The sequence below is a fragment of the Pseudophryne corroboree genome, chromosome 6 (assembly GCF_028390025.1).
Source record: "Pseudophryne corroboree isolate aPseCor3 chromosome 6, aPseCor3.hap2, whole genome shotgun sequence".
Taxonomy (NCBI): domain Eukaryota; kingdom Metazoa; phylum Chordata; class Amphibia; order Anura; family Myobatrachidae; genus Pseudophryne; species Pseudophryne corroboree.
Window position 1 is genome coordinate 189,480,620 of NC_086449.1, and position 21,603 is coordinate 189,502,222.

A 21,603-nucleotide genomic window follows, 5' to 3' on the forward strand; every position below is an offset into this window, starting at 1 on the left:
GGTTAACCCCTGGAAACGTGTGTTTTCAGGGAAATAGCTGCAAATAGTTTTATGATAAATGGGCCTGTGAGTGGAGGAAATGTTTTTGTCTGTACCTGAAATGTAGATTTGTGTGGTTTTTTTTTTGTTTGTTTTTTGTCTGCAATAACTCAACCTTTGATAATTGTTGGTTTGCCTGTGCCTAAATGGAGGGAGATAAATGTATGTCATATCAGTATGTAGCTGAGGGAATAAATGGTGCTTATGAATGTGGGTTTTGCTTGTTTGTGCCTGTACTGTGGGATTTCAGTAGATTGCTTTGGTGTCTGTTCTCTGGGAGAGGAGTGTGCATTGTGCCAGTATGGATAGAGGCAAGTATGTGTTTTGCATTTACGGATTGAGATAAGTGTGTGTTGTGACTGCTGTATGGCAGAGAAGTGTGTGCATTCTGTGGCAGAAGAGTGTCTGACTGTTCACACACACCAAAAAAAAGTATTATGAAGGCGTTAAACATTCACTTAAGGGGCATGTTGAGTGGTCTGATGCTATGTAGTGGGATCAGATGGGCATTTAAGGGCATGTGGGGAGGCACATGGTAAGCTCAAAAGCATAAACTATGATGGGGCCCCGCAGCAGTGGAGTAGGACCTCAGTTTTTTGAAGTAAGGGGTCCCCTGGGACCCACATATTTTTCCGCTCAGCGCTATCACTGAGGTGAGTGAACTGTTATGTGCGCTTTCCCTGATCAAAATAACCCTGAAAATGAAAGGGTTTGTTGGGAAGTGGCACACTGGATTTCACCTTCCTACAGGTGAAAACATTTCCAAGGGATAAAAATGGAAGAAAGGTCAACTTCTAGTCTCTCTAGATGTGGTATCCCTGTATACTAGTATAAACCATGATCCCCGAATTTCTGCAGTACAGTATTTCCTGCGAATGAAGGGCACCAACAGTTTCAATACATTCCTAATAGAACTTATGGAATTTATACTACAAAAGAACTACTTCACTTTCTCAGATTTGTTTTTATTTTTTTACTTACAAACTCCAAAAAAGTGATGGGCGCAGCTTGTGCGCCCACATATGCGAATATGTATTTGGGATGGTGGGAGCATGAGGTCGTCTTCAGGGAAATCAATGAGGAATTTACACAGCATGTTGTGGTGTGGCTGAGGTACATAGATGACATCTTGATGATCTGGAACGACACCAGAGAGCTGCTTCTAGACTTTATCGGAAGATTGAATCACAATACACTTAATCTAAAACTTACAAAGGTTATCAGCGAGAACACTATTTCTTTCCTAGATCTAAAGATCAACAGAAACATAGAAGATGATTTGACAACAGACCTCTGCTAGAAAATTACAGCGATCAATAGCCTATTACACAAGACTAGCTGCCACTTTCCACCCCCCATCAAGAACATCCCCAAAGGAGAATTTCTACGATTACAGAGACATTGTTCAGATATGGAAACTTTTAAAGTCAGGAGTAAGGAACAGAGCAGACGCCTAAGAGAGAGGGGATATAGCAACAGGAGCATAAAACAAGCAATTTTCCTTACCTCCAATACAAACAGACAACCTTATCTTCCCTACCAACAAAAATACAATAACACAAAACCAAATAAGATTCGTGGGTGACTTTTGCCAAGATTGGCAAAAATTTGTAAATATTACTAAACAACATTGGCCAATCCTCCTGACTGACAAAGATCTTAAAGGCAAACTTGAGTCCAAACCAACTATGAGCTGAAGGAGATCATAAAATTTTGAGAGAGATCCTAGTAAACGGCCACTTTGAAAGAGGAACATGAAAAACTCGGAGACCTGAGGGTTTCTTCCCGTGTGGAGGCTGTAAGGCGTGCCAATATACTATCAAAACAGATCACGTAATGGACAGAAGAGGTAAAAGGGTCGAAATTTATTGTATCCAGTGTGAATGCGGAATGAGATACGTTGGAATTACTTCAAGGGCTCTAAAACAAAGAATTCTGGAGCACATAGGCAATACAGGTTGAGTATCCCATATCCAAATATTCCGAAATATGGAATATTGTGAAATACAGAATTTTTTGAGTAAGAGTGAAATAGTGAAACCTTTGTTTTCTGATGGCTCAATGTGCACAAACTTTGTTTAATACACGGTTATTAAAAATATTGTATTAAATGACCTACAGTCTGTGTCTATAAGGTGTATATGAAACATAAATGCATTCTGTGCTTAGACTTGGGTCCCATCGCTATAATATTTCATTATGGTATGCAATTACTCCAAAATACGGAAAAATCCGATATCCAAAATACTTCTGGTCCCAAGCATTTTGGATAAGGGATACTCAACCTGTATAAGGAATTTAACGTCTGACCTTTAAAAGAATGAAGAAAATCTCTCCTGTAGCCAGATATTTCCACAACAAACATGGGGGCAATTTGCAAAAAGCTACACGTTTTGGACTGGAAAAAATTAGACTCGGTATTAGAGGTAGGAATATAAAAATAAATAAATAAAAAAAAATAGAAGACTAATGGCTATCATATGAGGATCAACTAGACTTTTAGATAGTTTTTGTATTAAGAAGTAGTAAATTATAATTAAAAAAAAAATTGAATGGAAGAAAATGTATTACTATCTATATACATCTTATGGGGTGAAGGGGTGGTTTGTGTGTCAGCGGAGTCTTAGAGGAATGCCCCCGAAATTCTGATTTTCATTAAGTCCCTCTGGATTAAGGGTGCCAAGTTTTAAAATCTACATACTTTCTCGTTGTAAGAGGGTTTTTTTATTTTAAATATTGTTTGTGTGACCGGATTTCCTTTGAGCATGGCTACATGAAGATGATGTTGGCTAATGACATTGAGAGTTCCTTTTTAATGTTAATTTTGAAATGTTTATTTCTTACAGCTTTCAAACGGGATTCCCATTGAGAGTTGGTTTATGGATAAAAATGACAAGGAGCTGCTGAAGCTTGTCCCTTTCCTGGAGAAGCTTGTAGAACTGGTGAGTTTGGCCGGCCCATCTGCTTGGACTACATAATGATACTAGTAATATATTTTCTTTATCATCCACTGGGGGTCACTGGAGTACTCTTGGGATATGGACGGGCGTAGCCGAACAAAGGCACTGAATATTCAAATTTAGGACTCTCCCCCCCTCCATATCCCCAAGTACCTCAGTGTACTTTGCCAGTGTTTTTTCGGTGCTCACAGATGAACATCGGCTTGTGGGAATGAGCCCACATTTCAGAAGATTTTATTAATTTTTTCTTTTTCTTTTTAATTTTTACACTTCCCGTCCCAGTTTCTGAAAAACATGGGTCCGGGATGGTGCCGCTGCAAGGCAGCGTATGGCGTGTCGGTCCTCACAAAGAGCACCCTCACAGCCACAGGCGCTATAAGGCAGCGCATGGCGTGTCGGTCCTCACAAAGAGCACCCTCACAGCCACAGGCAGCCACTGTCTCCTGCAAACTGAACGGAGCTTACAGGAAGAAGCTCCGTCACAGCCAGGATGAGACAGAGAGCTGAAAGGAAGCCTGAAACTGAGCTCAGCCAAGATGTGAAGCTGGAGGCTGAAACAGAGCTTGCAGAGAGAAGCCCAGTGACAGCCAACATGTGCAGCTGGAGGCTGAAACGGAGCTTGCAGAGAGAAGCCCCGTCACAGCCAGGAGAAAAGCCGTCACATGGAACAAGGTATGTTAGGGCGGTCAGCTCACGCTGCCGCCCTGCTGTGTGTAAAGTGTGCTGGAGCCGCCGCTGAAGCCGCCGCTGAGGGTCCCACTGAACTACGCGCAGAGCGGCCGCACGTCACTCAGACGCCGGCCGCTCTCACAGCGCTGATTGCCCGGCACCACTACAGAGGCGCCGCCGAGACAGGGGAAGGGCTCCGTGTGATAACAAAGCCGCCCGCTCTGCCAGGAACACCGCACGCCGCTGATGCCGGACACAGGACTGTGTACTGTTGTAGGAAGGCGCTGCCCGCTCTTCCGGACGGTTCCCGGCTATATACAGCGCTCTCCTGCTCCCTGCACTCGATCCCCGGACGCTATATACAGCGCTCTCCTGCTCCCTGCACCCGATCCCCGTACGTTGCAGGTAACATGGGGATGCAGGGGGGGGGGGGAGGGGAAGTAATGGCCATAGCAGCAGCAAAAGGCTGCATGGGTTACTAAATAGGCTGCTCAGCTACCTCACAAGCAGCGCAGCGTTTTAAACAGTGTCATGGGTTATAACACTGTAGACTATGTATATTATATATGTTTCAGCACATTTTTATATAGATGATATATAATGAAGCTTTTTGCTGGCATGATATCAGTATGACCTGTGATTATATGTTTAAGCACATTTGATATATATAATATATATATGAGGCTTTGGCTGGCAATAGGCTATCACTGGCATAGCCTATTGCAGGTTTAACCATATTTTCTGTTAAAGCTGTAAGATAATAGCACTGCAGGCAGTGTTCATATTAATGAAGGCTAACTAAATGCATGTATTTTACTGTATCCTACACCTGTGTTATCACTGTATAATAGGCTATTAAGCCTATAATAACTGTATAATAGGCTGTTCAGCCTATATTAACACTGCAGCAGGTAACCTGTACTGTGATTTTCTGTGAAAAGGTGATTTTTGTTACTTACCGTAAAATCTCTTTCTCTGATTCCATCTGGGGGACGCTGCGCCATTACTTGTGGGTTAGAGGTGTGTGGTTGTGGAGTTTGGCACAGAACTATTAAAACCTGACTCCTCCCCCCTCTAACCCCTCCCATCTCCTTCCTGTCTAGCCAGTACCTCAGTTAACGTTTAGCCAAGCCAAAGGAGATAGATCAAAGAAAATTAACTGGTTAAACCAGACAAACATCTGGGAGGGATCGCAGCGTCCCCCAGATGGAATCAGAGAAAGAGATTTTACGGTAAGTAACAAAAATCACCTTTTCTCTTTCATCCATCTGGGGGACGCTGCGCCATTACTTGTGGGATTTCCCAAAGCAAGCTAATAAGAGGAGGGAGACGGGGACGGCATAGCCGTCCGCAAAAAGTGACGCCCAACAAAGGCAGTCTACAAACCGAAAGTCTGAAAACTGTAAAACTGTTTAAACGTATGCACAGACGAGCAGGTCGCCGTCCGACACAGCTGCTCTATAGATGTAACCCCGCGAACAGCCCAAGGAAAACTCCAACAGCTCGAGGCGAAGGAGCTCGGATCGCTTTAGGAATTGAAACATCAGAAGACTGTTTGCTGACCGAAGTTACCCAACGAGCCATAGTGTACTTGGAAGTTGTCCAATCTCGTTTTGGACGCATCAATCAAAAACCAACAAAGCATCCGTTTGATGGATAGAATCCGCACGAGATAAAGAAATCCGTAAGGCCCTAAGGACATCTACAAGTCAACTGGGAATCCTCCCTGGAAGGAAAGGGAGTAAACGCTAGAGGGACGATGAAGAAGTAAACGCTGAAGGGACGATGTCCTGATTAGATGAAACGCTGACACAACCTTCGGAAGGAAGGTTTTGTTCGCAGAACCACCCGATTTTCCTGAAAAACCAACAAGGGTGGTCTGCAAGACCATAGCTTCCAATACAGATACTCATCTTGCGGAGGCAATTTTTTATATAAATACAACAGCGGAACGTTCGCCAAAGGCTCAATGTAGATCCGTAAGGACTAAGTTAAAGTCCCAGGGAATAACCGGAGGAACAAAAAGTGGTTAAATCCGCAGAAATCCCTGATGGAACGTGAGAACGTCTGGAATGATAGCCAGTCTCTTTTGAAAAAGAACCGACAAGGCAGAAGCCTGACCCATTTGTGAAGAAAGTCTGAGACCCTCCTAAAGGAAGAATAACAGACAAGGAACTCTAAACAAATCCGGTAGTAAACCACGCTTTTTACACCAAGCAATGTAAATATGCCACAGTCTGTGGTAATTCCAGAAGCCACCGGCATGAATCATAATTTACACAACAGGACGGGAATAAAACTTTAAGAAAACCAGCCGATCCAAACTGGGTGGTGAGATGTTCCTTGAATCATAAGATGTGGATGCAGAGGGAGTCGGAATGGTTCCCTGATGACCACAGTGCGCAGAAGAGCGTACCACTGTCAGTTTGGCCAATCTGGGGCCACCAGAATGATTGGAAGACCGTCTCTCTGAATGCGTTGAAGCAGACTTGGGATCAGTGGAAGTGGTGGCACATATCTCAGTTGAAAGTGCCACAGCGCCATCAGTGCGCCGATTAAAATTGCTTGAGGGTCCTGAGTACACGACCCGTAGAGATGAAATTTATTGTTGAGACGAGACGCCATCAGATCTACATCGGGCATCCCAGAACGGGCTACTAGAGTCAGAAACCCCACCCGGTGAAGTTCCCACTCTCCCAGATGCACCGTGTGACGGCTTAAGAAATCCACTTTTCAGATCTCGAGTCCTGGCATGTGAATCGCGGGTCTGGCCGGAACCCAATGTTCCGACCATAGGAGAATCTGATCGTGTCAAGGCAGATCAGCTCCGAGTGTCTCCTTGCTTGTTTATGTAAGTAACTGCCGTGGTGGTGTCGGATTGAATCCGCACTGGATGACCCTGTACTCTGGTTTGAATCTGCAGTAGTGTCTACCGGATTGTCCTCAACTCCAAGATGTTGATCTGCAACTTCTACTCTTTGACTGACCCAGAACCCCTGAAATTGAAGAGTCTGAAAAGCCGTACTCCAACCTATGAGGTTGACATCAGTAGTGACCATCACCCAAGGCCAAAATGTGAACTGAACTTTTGTTAAATTGGAGCTGTAAAGCCACCAGCAAAGCAACTGACAAGTCTGTACCGACAAGCGGAACAGCTGTAAGTGGAGATAAGTTCCTGTACGAGTCCAACGGATGAGAATCTGCGCCTGAAGGAGTCGAGCATGAACCTGGTATATGGAACTGCCTCGAAGGTTGCCACTATCTCGTCTAACACCTGCATGTATCGGAGAACCGAAACCACCTGTAAATGCCGCAGTGTTCAAATTCGGGACTGTATGTCCTGACTGAGGAAGAAATACTTTCTGGTTGTTGGTATCGAATAAGAGTCCCAGAAAATTATTATTATTATTTTTTTTTTTTGAGAAGGAAGCCAAGACGACTTTTGGACAATTTATTATTGAACCGAATGGCTGTAGAGTCTCTATTGTGAAACGCAAGTTCTGTTGAAGAATCAACTCTGACGGTATCCTGAGTAACAGATCATCCAAATACAGAGTAATGTTGACTTCCTGACACTGCCACCGCATGGTCCATGATCTTTGTGAATACCGGAGAAGCCGTGGATAAGCCAAAGGGAAGAGTATCAATAGGAACAAGCAGATAGGCGTCTTATGTCTAATGAAGCCAAATATCCCCCTGGTTCCATGGCGATGATAATCGAGTGGATGGAGTCCATTCTGAGCTTTTGTTGAAACTAACAGTCTAGTTTGTCCACGAGTACAATCCCCGACCTCTCTGCGGAGTGGGAACTAGAAAAATTTTACTTCATTTCGTAGAAGAGTGGCTGTTGCATGATGAAAAGCTCGACATCTGGAGGGACCGTTTGGAAGAGAAGAGAAGAACACACGATATGGGACTGGTTCCTCGAGATCTAACGTATATCCTTTGGATATGACCTTCGTCACCCACCTATCTGGTTTCGACAGGAGCCACCCTTCGTTGAACTGTAGTAACCGAGTCCCAACCGTCACTGCTCCCTCCGGTGTCATGCAGTAGGTCTGTCGGAAGGTTTACTTCCACCTCTGAAACTCTTTTCATGGATATGTGGAGACAGCACGAAAGGAATGGAACTACCGATGTCCTGTACATGAAAGGAATGATCCCTTGTAGTATTCGGTTTCGGAGGAACCGCCAGAAGAAAGAGGCTCCTGCCCTTCTGTAGTAGCTGAAATAATCTTCTTTGATTCCGACCCAAAGAGAACTCACCTTCAAAGGGTACCGCCGCCAAGGTCTGTTTGGAGTCACAATCGGCATTCCAAACCCGAAGCCAAAGAGACCGTCTTGCTGACACTGTCAAGGCAGAAATACGGGAGCGCCGCGTAGTAGAATCAATCAAGGTCTCACCCACATAAGTAAGCCGAAATTTGTTCTGCTAATTGAATGTCTTCTGATGGATCGTCAGACTGCATTCCAGATATGATCTGTGTTAGTCAGTCATCCGCGGCCCTGAGGATCCAAGCGCCAGCTAGAATCGTGATGAAGAAAACAGATTTAGGCATTGCTGCCATCGTCCTATCTGTAGGATCTTTCAATGTCACCGACTGTACCGAAGGAATAGCCGTAGCTCCTGCTAAATGGAAAATGGAAGCGTCTACCTTTGGGGCTGTTTTCTGTAAAAGAATATAGAAATTTTAACTTCTGAGGGACTTGGGAACGAGAAACCGGCTTAAGTTAGGGCTCCTTTAAAATATCCCTGTTAGTAATAGTCTGACGGATGGTGTCTATCAGCACTCTAACACCTGAGCTATTAGACCAATCACTTTCCCAGACCGAAACTTCGTCCCACTCTGGGTCTACGTCCCCATTTTCCCATGGAAATGACTCCAACTCCTCCCCCATAAAGTTATAGCGGGCAACGGTTGTGGCCGTGTTGTATCAGAAAAACTGCCGGCAGAGTTTATAAACTTGTTTAGGGATTGAGTTAAATTAGTAATACATGTGCCCATATTTTTTGAGTCCACAGAGACAGGTCCGCAGAACTTCCCTGTTGGACCACCCCAGATGCACCAGAACATGTCCGTTCACATTGTACGCAGGCAATTTAAACCCCCGAGGGTGTCTTCCCCCTTGTAGATCTGTCTTTTTTTTTTTTTTTTTTTTTAAACAAATGCACTACCAAAGAACTATAAACACAGTAGAGTAGTGGACAGTATTGTGAAGCATACTGTGTAATTTATATTGAAACAAATACTGTTAACTTTAATAGAAATCCTCTAGGTGACACTAGGATTGAACCCAGGTCCCTCTATACCACAGATCTCTGTATAGAATAACACAATGCCCCCAAAGTATACTTGCTGTTAGGTGATCCCCCCTGAATAAACAGGGTGAGTAGTACTGAAACATTTTCCAAGTTGTGTGCTGTGTGCTGCACCGCGTCCCCCGTACTGCCTCTGGAGAAAATGGCGCCCGGCTCTGTAGACGCTGGATCAGAGTGTGTGAGGTAGTGCAGGGCGGGAATCCCTTCTTTGAAGCAAGTAAGCGCCGGGTAGCTCAGCATAGGCGCGCTATAACCGGAAGTCTGCAGATTCTGTGTTCGGGTAGCGGCTCCCGCGCACCGCTACATACAGCGTGTCTCTTCGGGAAGCGGCTCCCGGGTGCCGTTACCTACAGCATCTGTTGTTCTAGCAGTGGCTCCCGCACGCCGCTATGTACAGCGGCTCGATCGGTAGTGGCTCCCGCGCGCCGCTACTTACAGCGGCTCTGTTCGGCAGCATCTAGTAAACCCCCAGGGAGTGACTCCACTCTCCCGGGCTACTCAGAGGTGACCCCCCTGTAGCAGAAATAAATAAATGCTTGTGCGGGAGGTTGGGGGGGGGGGGGGATGGAGGGGGGACACTCAAGTAATAAAAATAAAATCAAATATATATATCTATATGAAAAATATAGAAAGATATAGGGAAGGATAGACCAATACTGTCAGAGACAGATTGTGTCTATCCTGTACCTTCTCACTGCCGACTTCTTAGAAATAGGAATCCAGCCCCAGTGACCGAAGTATGGTGACCTCCAGCGGCAGATTATAGAGTGGGACTTCTATCTAACCCCACTCTAGTAGTACCTGTCACCTGTATACAGGGACTAGGCACTCAAATCATAAAATAAGAAAAAAAACCTAACTAAAATCTTCAGAGAAAAAAATCTGTGTCTGTACTCCACAGGCACAAAACAAAAACTGAGGTACTGGCTAGACAGGAAGGAGATGGGAGGGGTTAGAGGGGGGAGGAGTCAGGTTTTAATAGTTCTGTGCCAAACTCCACAACCACACACCTCTAACCCACAAGTAATGGCGCAGCGTCCCCCAGATGGATGAAAGAGAAAGCATGGCATGAGGGCCATTTTAATCATTGCTGTTTTTCCAGCTTATAATTCCAGAACATTCCGCCCATACACCTCTACTCCACAAGGAGGCGCAGGGGTGTTAGTGGGAATTTTTAGTTCAGGATTATTCTAGAACATTCCTGCCCTACATCTTTAAGCCACCAGAAGGCGCAGGCGTGTTGGTAGGAATTTGGTTCGGGTTTCATGCCCATGTGAACTGCTTTTCACATAAAGAACATTTTAGTTTCCTAATAAATATGCTGTTCAGCAATAACATATATATATATATATATAGATATATATGCCATATAATAACTTTATTAAGTCGTGCAAGTGTCTGTTGCCTATTATGATGTCTGTCTACATAGCGGATAAGGCTCTAGTGCAGACTAAAATTGTTAACATTGGCAATTCAAATTAAAACAGCGGTAATCGGAGTCTCGGAATGACTCCGCCAGCGCTAACAAAAGACAGTCTTTCCAAAGGGCCAATTTTCCTTTGGGTACCAGAGTGTTTATTTCACTGGTCTTATAATTTAATGCACGATTCTATGTCAAATCTCACACAGATAACTACGAGTGAGAAGGGTACATTAGTCCAGCACGCAGATAGTGCGGGGTTTTGGACAACCATACATAATCGTTTCCAAAAGGACGCGATCCGCCATTGGTATATGCGTTTCTGTCAAACATTATAAAAACCCCATTGGGTCACTAGAATCTATGTATGAAACCATGCCGATCACTGTTAAAAGAAGCTGCAGAGTATATCTGTAAAGCTTCTGCTAACGCCGGTTATTTTCATGGTCGCTAGTTAAGCGCGACAAGGCCAGAGCTTGTTTGCTCCTACATTTGATATACTTGTAACGGCATTTTATCCCTTTAGGATATTCAGCCATTAGCGCATACAGTATACTTGTAACGGCGTTTTATACCTTTATACGAAACAGTCACGCTTTGTAACGACATGACGTTACAGTCAGCAAGCCAGTGGTTTGATGACCTCTTTTACAATTGTGGAAGCGCGTCTTTTCATGTTACATTTGCGAGGTTTCAGGACTTCAACTCATATATGTCTCAGCTATTTACAGCTTAGAGTACAAAACTGCTTCTGTCGAACGGTTTGGCAGGTTGTCATTTAGTCTTTGCTGGGTTATAAACCAGGCAATAGTACGCCAACACAGTCAGAGTTACTTATTCTCCTCTGTTTGGGCAAAACCAAACAGCTCCGTTGCAATATCAATCAGCAAGTCATTTACTACAGTTAGAAAATGGATTTTCTGCAGTTAGTTTTTGCTTATTGGAGCCACAAAATTGTATAATTGCATTTGATCTTCACAATGCGTATTTACCCAGTCCGGTTTCTTCATCACAGGTTCTAGCGTTTGCAAATCGCCACAACCATTAACCATTTCATTTCTACCGTTGCTTATCGCTCCCGGTCTTTACCAAAGTGATGTTGGGATGATAGCTCATCTCACATAAAAACTATGTATCAACAAAGTTCCTCTAGCTTGCGCTACTAAGGTATACTGCGGTAGCAGATCAAGTTCGAAAACAATCGCATCTAAGTCTGTCTAAACGATGTCAATTCCTAGGTAACATTATGAATACGGTAAATCAAATACTTTTACCTACTACACCAGCAAGAACAAAAGTACACGCACACTAGCGGTACATTGGTGTATTCATCTATTAAGAATAAAGATGTGTTTTCAATTTAGTTCGCCACCCTTCACTCGCGTACCCACAGAGGGACAAGGGTGCATATACTCTGGACGACAGTCACAGAGAGTCAGGATTTGTAGTTAAAATCAACGCAAAGGTTCTAAAACACGACAGATTGCTGTCGATAAATGTCCTAGAACTCTGTGCATTTTACAATGCAATAAATGATTCACTTTCAGTCTGACCAGGGATAGACTCTGGTTTCTCTTCAGAACGAATAAATCTTTCGCTTTTTACTAAAGATTTTCGTGGAGAGAAACAACCGTGAGTTTCATGTAATTTTGTTTTTTCATGCCTGGCTCACGCTGGCCTTAAGCAGTCAAACGAAGCAACGGCAGTTGCATACACAACAACCAGTGAAAACCAAGAAGCCGCATGGCAATGCGGCAGGTAACTCAAATCTTCAATGGCTCAGAACGCCATTATGTGAAAATGTCAAGAGATCAATCCGTGAGTGGACATCTGTTAGACAGATGATCTCACCCGTCAGCATTTGGATCTTCAAAACTGGACATTAAATCCAGAGGTGTTTCATATCTGAGTCCACAGAAGGAGGTTACCCTCAAGTATACATGATGGCATCTCGCCACAATTACAAAAGCTCAGTATGTGTACAAAACAGATCACAAGGGCAGTGGCGGTGAAGTCTCTCACATTCATGGGGTCATTCAGCATCGTGTATCTGGCTCCGCCATTTTCCGTTTCTCTCTCCGTTGCCAAAACGGATCAGAAGACAGTTCGTCACAGTCATACTGGTGGTATCTCATGGATTTCGTAGAAGTTTGCTTCTCGAATTTTCAAGGAATACTTGCACACGATCTTGGCCCGCTCATAATACGTCCAACCTGTTACATCAGGGAACGTTCTTTTACCCATACTTATCTATATACTTATTATCTATGTACCGCAGCTGCGGTTGACGGGGTGAGGGTTCAGACCGCCCTCTTAAAAAATAGAGCATTACAGTATCGGTTATACCAACCATGTTACGAAATAGTAAGCCGCTTAAGGCAGCTCATTATTAAAAAAATTTAGTGTGTTTACATAGGTTGTAAACCTCGGAAGTTTCCAACATCATACTTCAAGTTACCCGTATTCTGTTAAACAGGGTGGGATGGAAAACTGCGTTCATCTGCACTAAGTGTGCAGGTATCTGTGTGGTAAACGTATTTTCAAAGACGTTTGCCTCTATTTGCGTCTGTAAACATCTTTCTACAAGGTGTCACCAAAGTTCAGACTCTATTTATCCCACCTACAGCGCCAGGCGATTTGAGGTTGGGTTCAGATTTATTACAGTTTTCATATTTTGGAACCCTTTCAACAAATGGGAATTAAGTTTCATATTTTTTGAACCCTTACAACAAATGAGAATTAAGTTTCTCACTTTGGAAAACATTTTTCTTCTAGCCTTGTCGTCGGCAAGGGTGCTTCGGCAAGGGTTTTGTTTTCATATTTGGGTGCCTTGTATTCCAAGCCACCGTATTTGAGTTTCTCATGACAAAGCAGATCTTCGGACGAAATCCGCTTTCGTATTCTTCACATCAATATACCAATAGTGGTTCCTGTGGGGACAGCACATTCTAGAATTCTGAATGTGGTACACGCATTACGCGTTTATATATGTACCGAACGTCTACAGTACGTGATATGAATACGTTGTTTGTTCTATATGATACTGCGAACTGGGGTTAGCCAGTTTCTCAGCAGACATTATCCAGTTGGATAATAATGACTACAAGTCAGGCTTACTTTAAGGCTAAGTTACAATCGCCTACGTCAGTAATAGTTCATCCCACAGGTTCTGTGGGAATGTCAGACCCAGCGGGTCGTGGAGCGTCTACGACGCGGCTACATAGCCTTCAGTGCACCACGTTTGTGCACTTTTACACGTTATGAATGGTGGCGCCGTCAGCATCTAGCTTTGGCTGCCTACTGTTACAAGTATCAAACAGCTCTCCCGCCCACGAGGGAAGCTTTGGTACGTCCCAAGAGTACTCCAGTGACCCCTAGTGGATGATAAAGAAAATAGGATTTTGGTACTTACCAGGTAAATCCTTTTCTTTGAATCCATAGGGGGCACTGGACGCCCACCCAGAGCAGTTTTACCTGGGTTGTTTTAAGCTCAAGGGAGCTTAGGGTAACAAGTTTACTTCATTGATATTAAGCTCAGAGGAGCTTATAATAACACATTTTCACCGATTGGTTCAAATTATAAAGTTCTATCGGTTATGGGGTCAACTGTTTAGTTGACAGTAAGGTTATGGGTCAACATTGTTGTTGTCCGTTATGTTATGGTTATGGTGTCAACTGTGTAGTTGACAATAAGGTTATAGGTCAACTTTGTTGTTGTCCGTTATGTTATAGGTATTCTCCATTGTCAACCTCTCTATATCCTGTTCGCTCAGTAAAAAACACTGGCAAAGTACACTGAGGTACTTGGGGATATGGAGGGGGGGAGAGTCCTAAATTTGAATATTCAGTGCCTTTGTTCGGCTACGCCCGTCCATATCCCAAGAGTACTCCAGTGCCCCCTATGGATTCAAAGAAAAGGATTTACCTGGTAAGTACCAAAATCCTATTTTTAAAAAGTAACAACTGCTTCAATTGCCAATTCTGGGGTCTCACCTCTTGGACCCCTTCACTGTGTATTTCTTGAATAATTTGCTCTCCTATAAAGTAAGCACAGTGTAGTGAAGTAAAACTAGTGGCACTAGAGAGTGACTGGTTTGATGTAGGGCTGGAGAGATCCACCCAAAAAGTCTGTGACCTCACCGTAGATATGCCCTGGGGTGATAGTCCAGGTAGGCTTTTTAAGCCAGTGTTAGTAGAAGCAAAGTGAGAACTAGAGGACCATTAGACTGTTAGCAGACTATCTACTCTGTTAGGGCTCAAGATGTGAGTTAGTGCCTTGAGTGAATGCTAGGTTTCTTTTGTTTGTTTAAACTTGGAAAGCTGCTTGTTGACCCTTATTAGAGCACCTGGATACTGCACTACTGACCACTCTACCAAGCGAATTAGCCACCATATTGTCACAACAGATATAGAGTAGGTATGGTCATCAGTGGCTACCATCGATGGTATAAACCTATTCACATGGAAGCCATCAATGGTTTCACCCACCGATGGTCATCCCTGTTCTGACATTCTGTGCTGCCTGCCAATCAGAATTGAGGGGAGGGGCTTCACGGTTAACCATTGGTTCTCCACTATTAATGGCAAAACTGTCTGACATCTGCTGTCAACCATCAATGTTGCAAACATTGATGGTCAATGGCCATCCCTAATATAGAGTAACCTCATCGCCTTATGCCCTCATTATGATGCTGTTTCAGGCCAGTGAAGCAATGGCTGGAACAGTATCCTGTAATGGTCCTTCAGCAAATCATGCGAGTACAATGAAGTTCAGTGCTACTACTTACAAGAGGGTTTAGTAATGACATTCAAGACTACCTTACAATGTGGCTCTACAGTGCATCCAGAAAGTATTCACTTTTTCCATATTTTGGTGTTACAGCCTTATTCCAAAATGGAATAAATTCATTTTTCCCCTCAAAATATTACACACAATACCCCATAATGACAACGTGATTTTTTGAGATTTTGAAAAATGTATTAAAAATGAACAAATAACATGTACATATGTATTCATAGCCTTTGCCATGAAGCTCAAAGTTTAGCTCAGGTGCATCCTGTTTCTACTGATCATTCTTGAGATGTTCCTACGGCTTAATTAGAGTCCACCTGTGGTAATTTCAGTTGATTGGACATGATTTGGAAAGGCACACACCTGTCTATAAGGTCCCACACTTGACAGTGCATGTCTGAGCACAAACCAAGCATGAAGTCAAAGGAATTGTCTGTAGACCTCCGAGACAGGATTGTCTCGAGGCACAAATCTGGGGAAGGGTACAGAAAAAGATCTGTTGCTTTGAAGGTCCCAATGAGCACAGTGGCCTCCATCATACATAAATGTAAGAAGTTCTGAACCACCAGGACTCTTCCTAGAGCTGGCCGGCTGTCTAAACGGAGTGATTGAGGGAAAAGGGCCCTAGTCATGGAAGGGGAGCAAAAACCCAATGGTCACTCTGTCAGAGCTACTCAATCTGTGGAGAAGGACAACCATCTCTGCAGCAATCCACCAGAAGGACAACCATCTCTGCAGCAATCCACCAATCAGGCCTGTATGGTACAGTGGACAAACAGAAGCTACTCGTTAGTAAAAAGCATATGGCAGACCGCCTGGAGTTGACCAAAATGCACCTGAAGGACTCTTAGACCATGAGAAAAAAAAATTCTCTGGTCTGATGAGACAAAGATTGAACTCCTTTGACATGGATGCCAGGCGTCATGTTTGGAGGAAACCATACACCGATCATCAGTAGGCCAATAACCATCTGTACAGTGAAGCATGGTGGTGGCAGCAGCATGCTGTGGGGATGTTTTTCAGCGGCAGGAACTGGGAGACTAATCAGGATAGAGGGAAAGATGAATGCAGCAATATACAGAGACATCCTGGATGAAAACCTGCTCTAGAGCACTCTTAACCTCAGACTGGGGCAATGGTTCATCTTTCAGCAGGACAATGACCCTAAGCACACAGCCAAGATATCAAAGGAGTGGCTTCAGGACAACTCTGAGAATGTCCTTGAGTGGCCCAGCCAGCGCCCAGACTTGAATCCGATTGAACATCTCTGGAGAGATCTGAAAATGGCTGTGCACCGATGCTTCCCATCCAACCTGATGAAGATTGAGAGGTACTGCAAAGAGGAATGGGCAAAACTGCTCAAAGATAGGTGTGTCAAGCTAATGGCATCATATTCAAATAGACTTGAGGCTGTGATTGCTGCCAAAGGTGCATCAACAAAGTATTGAGCAAAGGCTGTGAATACTTACGTACACGTGATTTTAGTTTTTTCTTTTCAATAACTTTGCAGAAATGTAAAAAAAAAACTTTTCTGCTGCAGGGTACACTGGGCTCCACAAGGATTGGACAGTGGGGTGTAGAATAGGATCTTGATCCGAGGCACCAACAGGCTCAAAGCTTTGACTGTTCCCAGAATGCACAGCGCCGCCTCCTATATCACCCCGCCTCCCAGCACAGCAGCTCAGTTTTGTAAGTTGGTGCTGCAGTAAGCAGGCACTTAACAGAGGGGCTGCTCCAAGCAGCCCTAAGAAAAGCTTTTTATGAGGTAAAAAGTGAAGACTTCAAGGGCAGCAGCGGTGGTAAATGTCTTGTGACATTCACTGCTGCAGCTCCAGCTCTCCCCAGCGGCGCTGTACACTCTCGAGCCCTGGTTTCCGGGTACCTACAGCGGAGGCTCCGGTTTTCTTCACATTAGACACACACGGCTGGGGCTCTCCAGGATCGCGTGGCCGCGCTTCGGGAGGTGGTAAGTGGGTCCCGGTCTTCCGGTCTTTATCGCGATCCGCTGCGGTCAGCGGGAGGCAGGCCGCGCGTGCTGGCGGTGGACACTGTGGCAGTACAGGCGATCCCACTAGATCACCAGGGCATGGGCGCAGGTCAGTTTTTCTCTCTAAACCAATTCTTATATCGCCCACATTACCTGGTGGTTTTGCCAGCAGAGGGGATAAGGCTTAGACCTGAAGCCCCATGGCGCCATTTCTAGCAAGTGTTCCCACCCTGGAGCTGCATATCTGTCTTTTCCTCACTCCCTGTCAGTGTCTGCGGCGCCATTATCCCTCAGCTCACTGTTCCTGGGACTGCTTGGGCAAATCCTCCTGGTTGTCAGCGCTGTGCCTTTACATGACACTTAAGTATTCTACCTGCCTTTTTAGACAGTGATAGTTAAGAAAGAGTGCATTTAGTCAGGGTTTTATAGTACAATTACCCTGTGATTTACATCCAGTTCTTACTTTGTACTGTTATATCTATTGTTATATAGCTGTGTAAGCTAGTCCAGTGCAGCAGTATTGTCAGTAATAACCTCTGCATTGTACAAACTGTGACTTTCTGTGTGTGCATTTGATAGCTGAGTGGTGTCCATTTCGTGTCTTTCACTCATCTTGCTATCCCTATATTCCATAACCTGAGGGGGCTTGGTGCGTCAGGTGTTATCTAATGTAGGATTTTCACAAAGATATACTGTATTACGTATTTCTCTGACGTCCTAGTGGATGCTGGGAACTCTGTAAGGACCATGGGGGATAGCGGCTCCGCAGGAGACTGGGCACAACTAAAAGAAAGCTTTTAGACTACCTGGTGTGCACTGGCTCCTCCCACTATGACCCTCCTCCAAGCCTCAGTTAGATTTCTGTGCCCGGCCGAGCTGGATGCACACTAGGGGCTCTCCTGAGCTCCTAGAAAGAAAGTTTATTTTAGGTTTTTTATTTTACAGTGAGACCTGCTGGCAACAGGCTCACTGCATCGAGGGACTAAGGGGAGAAGAAGCGAACCTACCTGCTTGCAGCTAGCTTGGGCTTCTTAGGCTACTGGACACCATTAGCTCCAGAGGGATCGACCGCATGGAACTGGCCTTGGTGTTCGTTCCCGGAGCCGCTCCGCCGTCCCCCTTACAGAGCCAGAAGCAAGAAGAGGTCCGGAAAATCGGCGGCAGAAGACATCAGTCTTCACCAAGGTAGCGCACAGCACTGCAGCTGTGCGCCATTGCTCCTCATACACACTTCAAACTCCGGTCACTGAGGGTGCAGGGCGCTGGGGGGGGCGCCCTGAGCAGCAATAAAAACACCTTGGCTGGCAAATATATCACAATATATAGCCCCAGAGGCTATATATGTGATAAATACCCCTGCCGGAATCCATAAAAAAGCGGGAGAAAAGTCTGCGAAAAAGGGGCGGAGCTATCTCCCTCAGCACACTGGCGCCATTTTCTCTTCACAGTGCAGCTGGAAGACAGCTCCCCAGGCTCTCCCCTGTAGTTTTCAGGCTCAAAGGGTTAAAAAGAGAGGGGGGGCACTAAATTTAGGCGCAATATTGTATATACAAGCAGCTATTGGGAAAAATTCACTCAATATAGTGTTAATCCCTAAATTATATAGCGCTCTGGTGTGTGCTGGCATACTCTCTCTCTGTCTCCCCAAAGGGCTGTGTGGGGTCCTGTCCTCAGTCAGAGCATTCCCTGTGTGTGTGCGGTGTGTCGGTACGGCTGTGTCGACACGTTTGATGAGGAGGCTTATGTGGTGGCAGAGCAGATGCCGATAAATGTGATGTCGCCCCCTGTGGGGCCGACACCAGAGTGGATGGTTAGGTGGAAGGTATAAACCGACAGTGTCAACTCCTTACATAAAAGGCTGGATGACGTAACAGCTGTGGGACAGCCGGCTTCTCAGCCGCGCCTGCCCAGGCGTCTCAAAGGCCATCAGGGGCTCAAAAACGCCCGCTCCCTCAGATGGCAGACACAGATGTCGACACGGAGTCTGACTCCAGTGTCGACGAGGTTGAGACATATGCACAATCCACTAGGAACATCCGTTACACGATCCCGGCAATAAAAAATGTGTTACACATTTCTGACATTAACCCAAGTACCACTAAAAAAGGGTTTTATGTGTGGGGAGAAAAAGCAAGGCAGTGTTTTGTTCCCCCATCAAATGAGTGAATGAAGTGTGAAAAAGCGTAGGTTCCCCCGATAAGAAACTGGTAATTTCTAAAAAGTTACTGATAGCGTACCCTTTCCCGCCAGAGGATAAGTTACACTGGGAGATATCCCCTAGGGTGGATAAGGCGCTCACACGTTTGTCAAAAAAGGTGGCACTGCCGTCTTAGGATACGGCCACTTTGAAGGTACCTGCTGATGAAAAGCAGGAGGCTATCCTGAAGTCTGTATTTACACACTCTGGTACTAGACTGAGACCTGCAGATAGTGCTGCTGCAGCGTGGTCTGTGACCCTGTCAAACAGGGATACTATTTTGCGAACATAAGAGCATATTAAAGACGTCGTCTTATATATGAGGGATGCACAGAGGGATATTTTGCCGGCTGGCATCCAGAATTAATGCAATGTCCATTCTGTCAGGAGGGTATTAGAGACACTGGACAGGTGATGCTGACTTTAAAAGGCACATAGAGCCTTATAAGGGTGAGGAATTGTTTGGGGATGGTCTCTGGGACCTCGTATCCACAGCAACAGCTGGGAAGAAAATTTTTTACCTCAGGTTTCCTCACAGCCGAAGAAAGCACTGTATTATCAGGTACGGTCCTTTCGGCTTCAGAAAAGCAAGCGGGTCAAAGGCGCTTCCTTTCTGCACAGAGACGAGGGAAGAGGGAAAAAGCTGCACCAGTCAGCCAGTTCCCAGAATCAAAATTCTTCCCCCGCTTCCTCTGAGTCCACCGCATGACGCGGGGGCTCCACAGGCGTAGCCAGTTACGGTGGGGGGCCGCCTCAAAAATTTCAGCGATCAGTGGGCTCGCTCACAGGTGGATCCCTGGATTCTTCAAGTAGTATCTCAGGGGTACAAGCTGGAATTCGAGGCGTCTCCCCCCTGCCGTTTTCCTCAAATCTGCCTTGCCGACAACTCCCTCAGGCAGGGAGGCTGTGCTAGAGGCAATTCACAAGCTGTATTCCCAGCAGGTGATAGTCAAGGTGCCCCTACTTCAACAAGGACGGGGTTACTATTCCACACTGTTTGTGGTACCGAAACCGGACGGTTCGGTGAGACCCATGTTAAATTTGAAATCCTTGAACACATACATAAAAAAATTCAAGTTCAAGATGGAATCGTTCAGGGCGGTTATTGCAAGCCTGGAGGAGGGGGATTACATGGTATCCCTGGACATCAAGGATGCTTACCTACATGTCCCCATTTACCATCCTCACCAGGAGTACCTCAGATTTGTGGTACAGGATTGCCATTACCAATTCCAAACACTGCCGTTTGGACTGTCCACGGCACCGAGGGTCTTTACCAAGGTAATGGCAGAAATGATGATACTCCTTCGAAAAACGGGAGTTTTAATTATCCCGTACTTGGACGATCTCCTTATAAAGGCGAGGTCCAAGGAGCAATTGTTGGTCGGAGTAGCACTATCTCGGGAAGTGCTACAACAGCACGGATGGATTCTATACATTCCAAAGTCACAGATGGTTCCTACCACACGCCTACTGTTCCTGGGGATGGTTCTGGACACAGAACAGAAAAAAGTATTTCTCCCGCAGGAGAAAGCCAAAGAGCTGTCATCTCTAGTCAGAGACCTCCTGAAACCAAAACAGGTATCGGTGCATCACTGCACACGAGTCCTGGGAATAATGATAGCTTCTTACGAAGCAGAATTCCATTCGGCAGGTTCCATGCAAGAACCTTTCAGTGGGACCTCTTGGACAAGTGGTCGGGATCGCATCTTCAGATGCATCGGCTGATACCCTGGTCCTTGGAGACAGGGTTATCTTTACTGTGGTGGCTGTAGAGTGCTCATCTTCAAGAGGGCCGCAGAGTCGGCATACAGGACTGGGTCCTGGTAACCACGGATGCCAGCCTTCGAGGCTGGGGGGCAGTCACACAGGGAAGAAATTTCCAAGGACTTTGGTCAAGTCAGGAGTCATCCCTACACATAAATATTCTGGAACTGAGGGCCATTTACAATGCCCTAAGTCTGGCAAGGCCTCTGCTTCAAAACCAGCCGGTACTGATCCAATCAGACAACATCACGGCAGTCACCCATGTAAACCGACAGGGCGGCACAAGAAGCAGGATGGCGATGGCAGAAGCCACAAGGATTCTCCGATGGGCGGAAAATCACGTCTTAGCACTGTCAGCAGTGTTCATTCCGGGAGTGGTCAACTGGGAAGCAGACTTCCTCAGCAGACACGACCTACACCCGGGAGAGTGGGGACTTCATCCAGAAGTCTTC

The 21,603-nt window shown here is 45.3% G+C and overlaps 1 protein-coding gene and 1 non-coding gene across 3 annotated transcripts in view; both read left to right on the forward strand.

Annotated features, from left to right (window-relative positions):
• The window catches only part of CTDSPL2 (CTD small phosphatase like 2), a 116,901-nt gene that overhangs the window by 85,813 nt on the left and 9,485 nt on the right, over positions 1–21,603 (forward strand). For both annotated transcript variants that reach the window (XM_063925486.1, XM_063925487.1), the window contains exon 12: positions 2,886–2,981. In XM_063925486.1, coding sequence (XP_063781556.1) covers positions 2,886–2,981 — 96 coding nt within the window. The remainder of the gene's footprint in view (positions 1–2,885; positions 2,982–21,603) is intronic.
• On the forward strand, positions 11,969–12,088 carry LOC134938707 (U5 spliceosomal RNA). The gene has a single exon (XR_010181212.1). It is a non-coding gene; the product is annotated as a U5 spliceosomal RNA (small nuclear RNA).